Source organism: Tyto alba, unplaced genomic scaffold (genome assembly GCF_018691265.1).
Source record: "Tyto alba isolate M040663 unplaced genomic scaffold, T.alba_DEE_v4.0 Super-Scaffold_46, whole genome shotgun sequence".
NCBI classification, from domain to species: domain Eukaryota; kingdom Metazoa; phylum Chordata; class Aves; order Strigiformes; family Tytonidae; genus Tyto; species Tyto alba.
This window is the reverse complement of record NW_024881322.1, coordinates 8,749,458-8,764,848: the sequence shown is the minus strand read 5'-3', so window position 1 is coordinate 8,764,848 and position 15,391 is coordinate 8,749,458. Positions and strand designations below refer to the sequence as shown.

General features: G+C 41.6%; 1 protein-coding gene across 6 annotated transcripts in view; it reads right to left on the bottom strand.

Annotated features, from left to right (window-relative positions):
• The window catches only part of BMPER (BMP binding endothelial regulator), a 153,116-nt gene that overhangs the window by 69,499 nt on the left and 68,226 nt on the right, over positions 1-15,391 (bottom strand). For all 6 annotated transcript variants that reach the window (XM_032988841.2, XM_032988842.2, XM_042806440.1 and 3 more), the window contains 2 exons: positions 3,598-3,697; positions 216-325 (listed from right to left, as the gene is read on the bottom strand). In XM_032988841.2, coding sequence (XP_032844732.1) covers positions 216-325; positions 3,598-3,697 — 210 coding nt within the window. The remainder of the gene's footprint in view (positions 1-215; positions 326-3,597; positions 3,698-15,391) is intronic.

Genomic DNA, 15,391 nt, shown 5'->3' with positions numbered 1-15,391 from the left:
ATTTTGCATCACACAGAATCAGGCATCGTGTCTCAGCTGAGGCAGTAGGTAACTTTTTAAACTTTCCTAGCACAACTGCAAGTGCTCTTCAGATCAGACTCTTGGGGACCACACAAGATGCCAAACAGAATCAGGGCTTACAGTTCCACAGCTCTACAAATTACTGCTAAGCCAGACAACCAGCAGCACACAATACCAAAGCACTGTGGACTTACCTTGCATGTACACATTGTGCAGTTGTCATAAATAAATGAGGACCCATTATCATACACGTTGCTGTGAAAGAGGCAGCTTCCAAATGGGAGGTCAAACACTTTCCTCTGCCCTGAATACAAATAAAGAGTAACAGAAACAGAATGTGGTTGAAAAGATGCCATATTGTCAACAAAAATAGTAGGGCTTATTGTCACCAGACCAAATTCATGTGCAATGTGTCATTTGCTATGTGTTTCCATTTTGGTGTGAAAAAAATACGTACTTTTAACAGTTCACTGTTCTTCTAACACACATTCATCTGTACAAATTCTACCGTGGGAGGGAATATAAATATGATTTATGACATGTTTATATTGGAAAAATATTTCTTCTCCTCATCATAAAGTGCACAGTGTGGCTAAAGGAATAAGTAAGCACTGCAAACTCTCAGGGTAGGTACTCTTAAACTAGTTTAAACTGTGTTTAACTTAATACAGTAACTTATCAAATAAAGCAGCCTTAACTGGTTTTAGCATATCTACCTCAGGGGTTCACAGTAGCCAAACTAAATCAACTCAGTGACACTGATGCAAAAAAAGTATAGGTGTTGTCCAGTCTCATTAAGATAGCATGTTCACACAATATTGCAAGAAATACAGGCATTGGTATCATTTATGAACAGAATGAGGGCAACACAAGATACTTAGTTTCCATAATCCATAAAATGTTTGGTTTCATGAGAGCAAGGCAAGGTTTAGAGCACTATACAGGGAGGGCAGCATCGATATCAAGTCCTTCCTGAAGTCCTGCAATCCTGCAAGCTCTTTTGGTTCTGGAAGTTTCTCTTATTTCTCATCTTCTTTCCTAGTAAGTTATTTTAAACAAGTGACCATTACGATACTTAAACATCAGCTCTTTACACAAACACTGTACTTATCTTCCTGGTTTTGAATACCTTCCCCTGTTTACTTTTGGTGGCACCAACTAATAAATACTTTTATGAGTAGCTTCCAGTCTCCCACCTTATCATTTTTGAGGTCTGATGTTAAATAGACATCAGTTCTGAGGTAGGGAATGGCCACTGTAAGTATATACAAGAAATCACTGAGTATTAGGCCAATACTTTAGCTCTCAAACCACCAGGTCTTGGCACACTGTAATTCCTTCCCTTTTCAATAATTCTTGATAATTGCAGAACAGCTTAAAAGAAAAAGGTTCCATTTTTCTCTGAGATATAAGCAAACAAAAGGATAAGTACACAGTAAAATCCATTGGATTAGCCTTGAGTTTTTCCAAATCTAACATCAAAATAACTATTAAACAAAAGTTAAGAAATAATTGCTATTGTACAGTTAGACACAATTTGAACATTTCTCTTGAAAATTAGCAACCTTGGACTAATCTGTGCTTGCATAACAAGCCCTCCTTTTACTGAATGGGTGTCTTTATGAAAAGGCTTAATTTCTCTTGCAGGACTGACATATGAAATCAGCTGAGGATGCTCAGTAGCCCTGTAAGAAACTATTCTACCTCCATACACCACTTACGGGCAAAGCCGAGCCATAGTCCTGCCTGTAACAACACTTTTACTGCTCTGTGTGGGTCCAGGACTTCAGTTACATAACTTATGTGGACAAGTGAACAGAAGTCTAGTTCTCTCTCATACCCTCTTGCCATGCCTTTCAAACCACCCAGTGCAATTCCGGGTGGCCATCCCAGTTCATATAGTTGGCAAAAAAAAACACTGGCAAAGGAGCTACCACTTTAAAAGATGTGGTGGTGAAGATATTGGCTTAATGGTTGGCTTTGCTGGCTCATAACCACTAGTTAAACTAATAATTCAAGTCCCAGTAGAGTCCACGGCATTCTTCTAAGCTATATACGCTGAGTATTAGGAATTCAATTGCAGGGAGGTCCTCCACATGATACTTTTAAAACTATGCCTCAGCATCCCTGAAAACGTTTCTCTTTCCCAACCGCCACGCAGTGTGCTACATATGCCTTGGCTCTACCTCCACCCTAAAACTTTCAACATGTCCTTGTGAATAGACATTATCTATTCACAGGTATATGACATGCTTTAGAGCAAAGATCACGTAAAATGAAAATCATTATCATTAGTGAACTCATTTACAGACATTTCTAAGAGGGAAAAAAGAATCTGTAGAAAAATCTCCATGAAGCAGTCAAAAAGTAAAGCTGGGTTTTGAATGCCTAGATCAAGGAGGGGAAGGTTCAGCTGGGAAAAGCATGGGGTGGAGAAGACAAGGGGAGTTTACAGAAGGAAAGGAAAAATGTCCTCAGCCAAAATAGAAGCTCAATGTTTGGCCTGTTCCCCTCTCCATTTAATTCCTCTACTGTATTACTCCCTGGTGCTGCCATTAAATGTTCCAGGCAGATATTTATCTATAGCACTTCTCAATTAACAAATAAATAAATAAATACAATTGGGTTTGTTTCAAGCAGTCAAAAACATTAAGTATTATGAGAAGCTGGAACTCTCTATGGCTTGCTGCCACTAAGGCCAGACTTCTCTGTACCCCTAACCTAACCCTGGAAACAGACTTTGGATAATAGCAAAGATATGGTCAAAATGACAAAAAATTTCTGTTGAAGAACTGGGAGTTATCAGCTCTGAAATTTTTTCAAACCTAGCTATAACCTCATAGACCAAATCAAAGCTAATTTACTTGGTAGGATGTAAATGCTTCTTGTTTGTGAAATAGAGGGACATATGATGAGGAATATTAACCTGGGGGATCTGTGGACACTTAAAGTGCAAAATAAGGACTCTCAGTAGTCACCGCCTTCCTTGACATGACTTGGAAGAACTAGCCTTTCTTAGAGGCCTCTGACTTACTCCCTTAAAATGTGTTGGAAAGACATAATTGAAAATATTCCTGGCTGGAACTGTGATTCTACCTTAAGAAGGCAGACTCCTGGGTCCTTGGCCTCCCTGACAACAGCTTCTAAGAATGCAATTCCAGTCCAGTTTCCTCTGACCTGTATTTCCTCAAAAACAAGAATGCAAATGCACACTCAAATAAAAGTATGAGAGAGTAAGGCCTTTTTCTTGCCGCAAACTCCAATGAAACATTTCCTCCCATCTCAGCCTCCTTTGTAAAACTTGCGTAATGAAGGTGGGAAATATGTCTCTATTTGTCTCTCTAAGCAAGCCAACTGGTCTACACTCAGATCTTCTGTGGCTGCTTGCTTAGTACCACCCATCACAACTCTACACACTGACCCTGCTTTAAACCTGCAGATTATAAACTCTACTGAGCAATACTGTATCTTCTACCTCCCAGAATTTACCAATATTGTGAAATACTTGTATAAAAGATACTGTGCAGAAAGATATCATATTAATTACAAAATTCCCATGGAAAAAAAATCACTCACCTAGGCATTTGGGGCAACACTGTCCAGCAGGAATGTGACTGAGGTGCTGGGGACATGAGAGAATGGGGCAGACTTCTTGGATGCACTGTGTCCTGCCACCCTGAAGGAAAATAGGCTCAGTTAGAAAAAAAATAAAGCAAAATGTCAAGTTGATGTGCACACACCCACACAGACCGGTAACAAGTCTTGAAAAGCCTTAGCCAAAGCAGTATTTGCCAAGAGAAATTTCTGCTTGCATCAGGCAAACAAGGAACATGTACAACTGTCCTTCAACACTTTCTATGTTGCTTGCAGAGACCTTGGATTATTCATATTTTTTCTTTCTCTCAAACAATGAATGTAACAGTTGAAGAAACAGTGTCTCTATCTTATTTCTTGATGTGGATATGAGAAAACCAGGGAGAATAAAATCATTATCCCTGAACCTTTCCGGATGTTCAAAAAAGTTATTGAGCAATTTTTTACATTATTCTTCACCTCCTGTGCTGTGCCCTTCTAGGCTTGTCTGGGACAGGGATTAAGTGCTGAAGCAAGATGAGAGCAGGTGTTCTTCCACTATGTCCATGACCTCAGAAACCAAATAAGCCAAAATCACTTAAGAAAGCACATTCTTGTTAGCCTCTGAGTCCAACTATGCAAACCCAGAAGATCTGCTTTCTTCAGAGGACTGAAAAGCAAGAGGGTATATGAAAATTGGAGAATTAATGTGTTAAAAAATGTGTTTTAAAAAAATAAGAAAAAAAAAAAAAAGCAACCTGGACTGGATATATCCTGGTGTATCAATGAATATCAGAAACAGAGAGAGGCAAAATGCACAGCAAAGACAAAAGCACAGAATATATATCTAAGATTAAGTCAGTCAAAGGAGATCTTTGTTCTCATTTCGCTCTGTTGCCTGATTACTTCACTGTGCTTACAGAACACTGTGCTTAGCTATGGACCCTCTACCAACATGTGCTCCATACACTCATGAAGTTGTTAAACTTTAAAAATCAGTCCACCTTTGTCTTAGCAAGAGAAGTCAGCCCTTTTTATCCAACTGTCCTGCCTTATTTATCACTCAGAGCTGCAAGCTCATCCCAGTAATAACCTTTGTGTTCCTGGATGCTGTGATGGAAGACTCATGAACAGTCTCCTCCCACCTACATGCTGGATGCCTCTCAGGGCTCCCTGGGGAAAGATGGAAAAAGCTGTTCATTTTGAAAAGCTCTGTGCCTGAAATGATGGTATGCCATTCCACTCCTAATGGCCTCACTGAATCATGTAAAAGCTTTTACATACAGGCAGACCCACATATACGCTATTATACAGAAAATAACATGCTGACTGTACCCCCATTCTATAATAAGTTTTCAGGCACCTGTCCCATGGGGCTGCCAAAGCATCCTGAATGCACGTGGCTAAGGACTGCTCGTAATTCTTTCACTGCGGCATGCAGGAACACAGAGTTTATTGTAGACCGAAATGACTGCTCTAAATTAAGGGTCAGACCAGAAACTTGACAAAAGTAAATGCATTCTTCACTGATGTTCCTTATGATGCTCAGGGAATAGCTCTGTAAGAAGAGACACAGGTGCAGAATGAAAGAGAAAATACCAAAGAAGGGCTCTCCAAAGCAGTGTTGTCATTCAGCCCAAGGAATAAGGCTAAGGAAAAACAAAGTTCAAACTTCGGTGACAATTCAGCAAATGGAAAAGTAGGGCATGGAGACCTCAATCAGCCTGGTGACAGGCTCAGGGATACATCCATGGAAAATAAAGCAATGCTCCAACACATGGTGAGCACAGGTTCTTTCTTGCAACTTTGCTTCTGTATTTAATACTCACACATCCTATGCCTCTGCGGAACTGCTCTGGAGTCTTGTTTCTCTGACAGACTGAATCAAAGCTCAGGCTGAGCACATTATTGAGACATTGCCTTTGCAGACTGTTATATAGAATTTTTAAAAATACAAAATGCCATGGATAATACTGAGCATTTCTTCATTTCAGCCTTTTGTTCATAGCTCATTTTTAACCTTTTCTACTGGCCCCTCCTCTGTACAAAACTATGTCCAGTTGCATCTCTCTGTTTGCCCCACTGCTACTCCTGCTTCCAGCTGTAATGCTGCTTTTTAACACCAAACTATTTTCTGTTTGCTGCCATCCCAGATAGGCTTTTCCCAGCTTGAGTACCATGCTAGGGTCCAAGTTCAAAAACAGTCTGAAACAAATCAGTCTGTACCATTTAAAATTCTGCTTACCCTACAGAGCTTAGAGAGATAGTTTGTTGGGTGCTATATGGAAATGTCAAAACCTACACAATACTTCCATTTTCTTAAAAGCCTCAGACATCGTAATCCAAAACCCACAAAGCATTCAGAACACCGGTTTTCAAAGCAAAATTAGCTAGTCCTGCCAGTGCTTTAAATTGCATGGAATAGAGCTGCGTAGAAAAAACAGTGCAACAAAAGTTCAACAAAAAAATCAAGGGAAAAAATAACTCAGGAGAGCAAAAAGGTTGGCTCTGGATGGCCTAAGCCAGGGTGGGAACTGCACAGTAAACACTTTGCCTCCTCCACCTCCCAATTACATCTACAGCTTTTAGCTCACATTTCCCTGTTAAGCATAACATCTCCCAGGCAGCCAGAATATTCCAGGTCCAAAGCAACACCTTCCAGTAAAACCAAACCTGAATTGGAAGCCAGAACAGACCAATAAAGTACAAGTGACATCTGCTTCCTGTGAGAAACCCTGTTCAAGAGCTAGGCAAATAAATCCTTGAGCGATAGTTACATGAAGTCTTAATCAGGGGATGCTGCTGCAGTCCACATTCCTCTGGAGGTAACAGATTTTATAAGAAATCCACAGTCTACAATGAAAAGATTCACTTTCCACCTCAGAGACAAACAAAGCCACTGTAGCTCCTGCTGCCACCTTGTATCTGCAAAACAAAGCAAGAGGCTCCCTGACATCGTCTCAGAGGGCGGTATGGACTGAGGTATCAATTCATCTGTCATGGTTTGAGTCTGGTCGGCAGCCAACCACCCCGCAGCCGCTCACCCACGCTCCCCCCCAAGCCTGGGAATGGGGGAGGGAATTGGGGGGGTAAAGAGAGACTCACAGGTTGAGATAGAAACAGTTTAATAACGGTAATAAAATGAAAACGATGACAGCAACAGAAAATATAAACGGGCAATGCACAATGCAATTGCTCACCACCTGCTGACCAATACCCAGCCCGTTCCCAGCTAGCGATCCTGAAATACCAAGATCCCGCAATCGCAATCCTGGAAGTGAGAGAGAGCCCCCCTTCCCAAACACCCCTCCTCTATATAGTGAGCATGACATTACATGATATGGAATATTTCATTGGCCAATTTGGGTCTCCTGCTCTGGCCGTGCTCCCTCCCTGCTTTTTGTGCACTTGTGTATGGGCAGGACATGGGGAGTTGGAGAGTCCTTGAAACCTCAGTAGCAGCTGAAAACATCAGTGTGCTGTCAGCATTCTTCTCATACCAAACCCAATGCTGAATCTAAAACACAGCACTAGTCTAGTTACCAAAAAGGAACATTAACTCTATTCCAGCCCAAACCAGGACATCATCACAGCAGCTTTCTCAAGCCACAGAAGAGAGGGGAAGATGAAATAGCACTTTCTAACTCTCCCATGAAAGGTCCATCTTTGAGAAAGACAGACAATGAGTCTTTCCTAAAATGAAAGCATGGAGCTAGTCTAGCTACCCGTCTATCCCCTTCTGCTAAGCTCCCACCTCAACTATGATACTTCACTGTTCAATAAGGACAGGAAAAACTTGGCAGAGTTGAGATGCACCTATGCAGGCTGCGGCTGACTTTGCTGGAGATACTGGATGAAGGATAGAGTGCAGTTTCTGGGCAGGCTACCCACAAGCCGGGTGCACAGCATGTGTGCAGCCTGTGTGCTAGGACAGATGGAAAGAAAAGTGTCTGCAGAAAAAAACTGACTGTCCAAAAGCTCCCCAAAGGTTGAGGAGCTTGCTGTAATTAATCTCCAAGAGCCTTGGGCTTCATCTACCATGTGGGTGAGAGCAATGACCACCAACAGTAGGGCTGCCCTTGTCATAAGCAGATTTTAAAAGTGCTCATGAAATCTCAGGAGGACAGAGGTTTCCATGCTCCCAATTTGTTTGCTATTGATGCAAGAACATCTAAACTTAATAATATTTTATATACATGTTATTTAATGTTAAAGGTTAAGTACAGTATTATAAAGAATCATGCTTCTTGTGGGCATCTCATTTTCCATTTCACTTTCAGGTTTATCTCTGTGTTTCAGTTAAGCTATAAATCATCTAAAAAAGATTCCTCCCTAGTTTTGCCCTATATTCACCTTGTGCTTGAAAGACTCTGCTAATCCTCCACAGAAGTAAAATCTCCATTGATTTTGCAGAATATTTTGTCTAAGTGCTGGCATTAAGATTCAGTCCACAGTGGATTGTAGGCATTTATTTTTAACTTCCATTCTAGAAGTGTGAAAGGCTTCATTTGCTACCAGTGAGACTATCCTTACAAGGGAAAATAAAAATTATGAAGAAATATCAAAATTACGTTTCTATCAACTTCAGGACATGTATTCCAGACATCCAGAACAAGGTCAGACACACACAGTAGCCTCAGCAGGGGTTGCTGTAAGAACTAAGACAGATGTTCAAGGTTTTCTCCAGCTATGAATAAAGATTTTATGCCACCAGCATGAAAAATACTTTTGAAAGTTCAGCAGGGTCACTACTGAGCAAGTCTGCCCCATGCCAGTGGCAACAGAAGCCACAACTTGCCTGTTTGTCTTCAACCGCTCTAGCATAGTCTGGGTGACTACAGCCACCATGAACCTATTAAGAGACATTATCATTTTTGCGACAGCAATAGCATAAAGGCAATGAATAGAAGTCTGCTGATAAAAAGAGAGACATATAATTTGTGATTCAGATAATAATGAGTATTACTGTTCTGAAAAAAAAAGATTAAGGCATACCAGGACTCCAGTTTCAGTACACCACGTTTGCTTATGTGTATAAGGCTTTGTATGTGAATTGGATAGTGCACTGGCTTGCATACACTTGGTCCCCAGGAGCTCTGTCTGACATATTAACTTCTGCTACCTTCCAAACATGTACTAAATACATAAAACAGGTCAGCAACATGTACTATGCAAACATCTTCAAAACACCCCTGGAATCACGTCCTTGTAAACCCATACCTTGAGTTTACAATCAGATGTACAGTCCCTGATATGTCATGTAAGCAGACTTCGGGCACAAAAGTGAGAGGATACTGTATTTAGAGTATGGTTTTAATTTGGAAATAAAATAGGTGTTCTCTCCCAAATCAGATGAAAGACACTCATTTTCTCATAGGAATGCTAGTGCAGTATGTGGCAGACAGTCCCTGGGAGTAACTTCATCCTGACACAGTATTTCAAGGTCCCTGAAACAGCCATGCGGTGCACAGTGAGAGTTCCCTGGAAGGGTCACGGGAAGGAGAAGGTTTTTAGGAAATGTACAAAGTAGCAAAACAGTTCTCAGCATAAAAGCAAACAGCACATCAATCAGTTCAGCAAACAGACAGACAAACCAGAGCTTCCCACATCCCTGCAGCCTGATCTATTGTCTAGACTAGGATTTTAAAAATGCCTCTTTAGAACATATTGGATAAAATTCAGAATAGGGAGATGGTGAGCTTCAGCTCAAAACAGCAGGTATTTATACTGCATTGTGTGTGCTAGATTTTTTAAACTCTGGGTCTTGATCTCAAACCATATTTTCTATCACTGCTACAGTAAAGCTTTAGAAAGTGGTCCTAGTGACAGTCTGAAGTGGTGTCCTAAGAACTCCATGTGCAACAAATGCTCTAAAGAGCTCACCTTCATTTTAATAACAGATCACACAGATTAGTGTGGACATAAATTATTGTCTTACACATCTTAAAAATTACCTAAAATTTATACAGATTAGAAAAGGTAATCCAAAAGATTTTTATGAATAAATTTCTAGAGAAACCTTGGGGGCAAAGTAAAGGCACAATTCTTAAACCATCATTTCCCACCATATTCTGTCAGTCTGATACAAAGGCATTCCTTGACAAAGCCAAGAGAAGCCTAAAGAACTCCATCAATTGCTAGCCAGTAAGAGTTTGACTCTACCACCTCCGCCTCCACGTGCACCCTTATGATACAAGTAGTTAGGTGTATTCTTTGTGTCATCAACAAGCTCTGTTAATAAGAAAGTTCAATTAGTTGTCTGCAACTACTGTAAATTCATGTCCCTGATCGCCTAGCAAATTGCAAGTGTAGTTGCAAAGTCTCACAGACTTAGAACATCTTGACCTAAAACCAGGAACCAAAAAGCCTTCCTCTTTTGAATCTTAATCTGTGTGTGGTTTCATCCAGCTGCTAAGGAATTAACTAAATTATCCATTAGTTAGTAATTTAGGGTAGGATGAAGCCTCTAAATACTGTCATGCTTTCCATCAACCAAATACCATGTGTACAAAGTGACTTGTGTAAGCGCCAAGCCAATCCAGTCTTGCCTTCTATTCCACTTCTCGAGAGCCACACTTCCTGGGATTGTTTAGATGAAGAAAAGAAATTTTAATTTTTCAGAGGGAAGTGGTGCGCTGTGTGTGTTTGCTGAAATACCACAGCATCCTCCTAGAGAACACACTGTTCTGGGTTAGAGCTCTCCACTTTGAAATCAGACTGCTGGGGAGCTGCTGGTCCTGGTTCCTTCAAGTTTCAAAACACGATTTGCACCGACTCTCCTGTGGGAAGAGGTGGAGGACCGGGGTATTTACTGTCTTCAGTCAAAGAGAACATTCTGGAAAATGAAGTCTTAGGTTGCACAGTAGCTTTCTTTAAGTAAGCACAGGCAGAGACACTGCTCCTAAAATTTCACAGTTGCGGGAACTGCAGAAAGGCTCCTCGGGGAAGGTCACGCAGTGCTCCGCTCTCAGTCGGGGGACTCAGCCCAACCAGCACTTAGTCATATTTCTCCGGTCTAATAGCACTGTGCAGAAGTGTTGCTGGGATTATATTTCATCTGGCTTCACAACCCGGCTGAAATCAAATCACTTGCTGACCCAACTGCCTAGCTACAGAGTCTAGCAGCTGAACAGCCAGAAGCCCTCTCTCCTCCAGGGCTTACACACTGAGCTCTTGGCTCTGTTGAAAGTGATGTTGCAAATAGCCCCTCTTCACTTGGAAGCCTTGAAAGGTTTGATCACAGTGTGTACTTTTCCCCTTTCAGGCTGATTTCCTAAGGAAAGAAGGCTTATGAAGACACAAACCAGGCACACCTGTACCTCGTGAACCCCTGATTAGCTCCAGCCCCAAATGATCAAGGGTCTCCTCTGAAAAAGGTATATAGAGATAAAATAGCAAAAATCAAAAATGCATTACGATCTGAAAGTCATTAAGTTCCTACAAATTTTGGCAAAACCAGACTGCTGCAGAGAGTAGACAGCCCCCACTCTCTTTCCCAGAAGGGACACCAGAAAGCATCCCACGGTGTTAGGCAGCCACTGGCCATCCAGGCAGCATCTCCCAGACCTCCCGCCTTCTGTTTGGTGCTCGTGTCATGGAGGTGCTGGAGGAAAGCTCATATAAGTGCAGTTAAGGCAGATAAAAGAGCAAGGGCCACACATCTCTAGAAACTGAGCTTCGTTACTTCTGCTGCTCCTGGACTATCTCTGTTTCTAGGTTAGCAGGGTCAATGGGACATAAGACAGGTCTGTGTCCCATACCTATTTCACCATTCACATGAGATGACACATTTTTCTTCCTACCTTTCCTGTTTTTCTTTTTTTTTTTTTTTTTTTTCCCCAGTACCTACACATGGATTCATGATACCTGTGTTTCAGACTGGCCTGCAACTACCCTGTGTACTGGATGTTTTCAGCTGGAGCCCACATACTTGTTCTGCTTTGGGAGCTGTTATTTTATTGATCCTTCTCCTGGACAGTTCAACAACTCAGGCTTTTTCCAGAGGTTGATCTGTTTCTCTCAACAAATATTTCCTGCAAGCAGAAATAATGTGTCCCACAAATGACTCTGTCTTTCATTAGGTACTCTTTAACGCCTCTAAAGTTACATGCAGACGGCAGAGCTTTCAACTCTGTAATATAAATGCCTATGCCCTCTTCGGCTAGTTGATAGTGAATTAAAAAAATTCACAGTACTTCTCTACAGCTCAGAGATGTCTGGATTTGCACTGCACCTCAAACACCTCTGGGGGCTGTTTAATTATCCCTGGAACTATTCCTAGAAACAGAGCATCACTTATTTCTCAGATTTTTTTCTTCCCAGTGAGAGTATCTAAAAAGTTATCTTCATTTTCTCAGCCTTACCAACAATGCTCAGTGCTACACAGCAGGTAAGCTCTTGCTTTCACCATGAAGATGATTGGCCATCATCTCAAATCCAGCTTTTCCTCTAGTCTGAATCTTTTCACATCACCTCCATCACTTGCTGCCATTTCATGCACTTACTAATCAAACGGCCTTTGCTGCAGGTCTCATTAAACTGATTGCTGCCACTGCAACTTATGTAGTCCATTATGGGCAGTAGTATCAAAACACTTCAGACTCCTGAAATTAAAACTAGCTCTTTATTAATAGAAAGCTGATTAACAGCAATGCTGCAACCACTGCACGCACCTTCCACACATGGTGTTTCCTATAAACCAGACATCCTTCTGTAGGCTATGCTCCCCCCTCTCTTCCCTGCCAGTTGCTGCACAGGGCACACTCACACAGTGCCACGGCATCTCTCTGAATGCTGCTAGGGAAAACAGGGATAGGGATCTATGGCCATACAGCTCTCTAGCACAACGCCCTTCTGTAACACTGGGGGTTAGAAGACCTACACCTCGTGGAAGAGGTGGATTTTAAGGCGGAATATAGGCAAGGACTGCATCAAAGGTCATACAAATCAGCGAGAGTCTTTCCACTGATTTTCAGTCTGCTTTGGCTGGTAGCATTTTGAACAAAAGTCCCAGAAGCTGCACAGGGAAATGGTGAAAAATAAGCCAAGATAACTGCATAAGCAGGAATGGGCCAGAAGGGCAGCCCCCCACTGCAGAAAGGGGCAGACCTCTCCACCACCTTGGGGGTAAAGAGCAGCAGCTTCGTGGGGACAGCAAAAGGGAAGCAAAGATGCTGGCAAGGAAACAATTCTGGCACGGCACTGCAGGAGAGAGTTCAGCTATTTGTGATTAATTTTGCTGTTACACCAGAGGTCTCCAGTGACTATGGAAGCTTTGCCACGAGCCACATGATTATTTATTTCTCTTCTAAAAGAACTGTTTCTATGAAAAATTACAATAAAACATGTTACGCTGGAAACTATCTATGGCCAGAAAAACTATTAAAAACCACTAACCAGCTTCTTCAGCTTATTCATGTCCCATCCCAGATAATAAGAAAGTTAGGGTTAAATCCAAGGGACTTTCCTAACTTCAGTTATTAGAAGCAGAGCAGTAGCTCTGTAAAGCAAGTCCTGGCTTCTTGCAGCCATGACTTTTCCCCTGAATCAGTTGGAGGCTGCTTTGTTTTCATTGGCATCAAGAACACATGAAGCACAGTCCAGTGGGTGTACAGTTGTGTATACACCACCAGTGCATTTGCATAACGTTTCAAAGTCCTAACCCGATGCTTGCAAAATGATAGTCACTGCCACAATGTGGTTATATAAATAGCACTCGCTTTTCATAAGATAAACTTGCTCAAAGGTTTTCTCTCTTTTTTTTTTTTTTTTTCTGAAGCATGAGCTTTGTGACACTACCTTACAAGCTTTTCTTGCTGTGTCCTACAGTAAAGAGTACTCCTATAAACCCCACACTTTGGCAGCTATCAATGACTACCTTCACCCCCACTTCCAATTCCCACATTACAGCACAGTACTGGCCTCCCTTCTGAGAACAGTTTTTCCTTCTGAACAGTCCGTTTGCAGAGATACACAGTTATTAAATCCCTCCAGTGTCCCCAGTGTGTTTCTTGCACATGCAGAATACTAGTACCATTGTGGTCCTGAGAAAGGTGACAAGTCTGACTCTCACTTCATCATCATTCTTTAAAATACTTGGTCACAACACGAAACTCTACAGATGTATCCACACAGCTTTGCCCTTAGAGCATTAGTTTGAAATAATTCACCTTAAGTTATCTGCAGGACTAAATTGCAAGACTTGAGTGAACTAAATCTCCAAATGCCCAAATTCTGACATCTGGCATTTAGATACAAAATAAAGGCTTTATTTTCAGTGGTGCAGATACTTTCTTGTAGACAATATGAACTTCATTTCATTGAATGGTTTGAAGCTTCATTTTTTGGAGGTGTAAATGTATAAACAAGGTCATGAATAAAACCAACTAAGGTTGTTCTTGGAAGAGGAAAAAAGCACACAATTTAGAAGAAGGTGCCTACACACCTGAATTTGGAAAAGTTGTTACTAGGTCAAAACCTGCCAGAATAGCCCACACCAAGTCACTGTTCCATTCAAAGGCAAAGAGAACAAATCTCCTTCAGTGATTCAGAGCAATGAGGTATTGGAGAGGTTGAGACTTAATCCTTCACTGGCTGTTTCTACAATTTATGGATGCCCTTGCCTGAAGGTTTGATGATAAAGCACACTGATATCTATAGAACATCCATGTAAAATACATCATATTGTAGTAGTAGTAATAAGGACACTACTTCTAACTTTTTACAAGACCTTTATACATGTGCGTACCCTTCTTGAATGTTAGAATGTTATGCTCCACGTATACTGTTGAGGTAACCTCAGGAAGTATAAGATTACATATGCACGGCTTCCTTAAAGCATCCATCAAAGGTTTTCATTAACAGGAGATCCTGTTTGTACTAAGCACTTAGCAAGGAGAGTTAAAAATACATTTTAAAATGTTATGCAGACTTCAGCAAGAGAAAGTGCTAAACTGCAGCTCATTCAGAGGATTTCTTGGAAATAAAAGTTTTAAGAAAACTACCTTTGTGAAACCAGTAGGTTACAAAATTGTTGCTGCAGTGAAACAATCACAGCGGTAGCTTCAGTCTGCCTGAAGTGGTGTAGCATTAGACTCACTGTGGGCCAATGGTACTTATCTGTAGTAACATCTCTAATAACACAGTGCACAATTCCACTGCTTTGTACTACCTAGAGCTGTCCCTCCCCAGAGATATGGCTTGGCTTTACTCCAGGGTAGGGCACACTCCGGCTTCTGATCAAGGGAAAGTAACACATTTTAGCTTAAACACAAGCCTGAGCAAGCAGTGCTGAGGAATCTGCTGCTCTCCAGGAATAGCCTTGGGAAGCACTTTGATTCGGAATCGTTTACAAGTCACAGTTCCTCTACCACTTCCTCCAGGGGTAATGACTTACAGAAGCATCAGCAGCAAATTCTGACATTTCCCAGACCCAGCTGGCAAGACTGATAGGGCAATCACAGTTTCTTCCCTCCTTCCTAGCTTGCAAACCATCTGCACATGCACGGGGAGAGGGTGGATGAAACCCTAAGAAGTTCATTCCACCTTCACAGCCCTGCATGGACCATGATATACACTCAAGCCTGTCCTGTCTTTTCCTCCATTTTTTTCCCAGTAAAGTTCGTATCCAGCTACTGCTGTTAATTTATAGGTGGGATCCTGTTGCTAATTACTGGCTTCTCATTGGCAGCAGTGCATCTGTAAAAGGCTGATGCCCAGATCTATAAAGATCGCGGGTTCCTCAGGGACAGTTTAGGCATCATGTAGAACCTACAGACATGGGTTTAACCATTTAGGC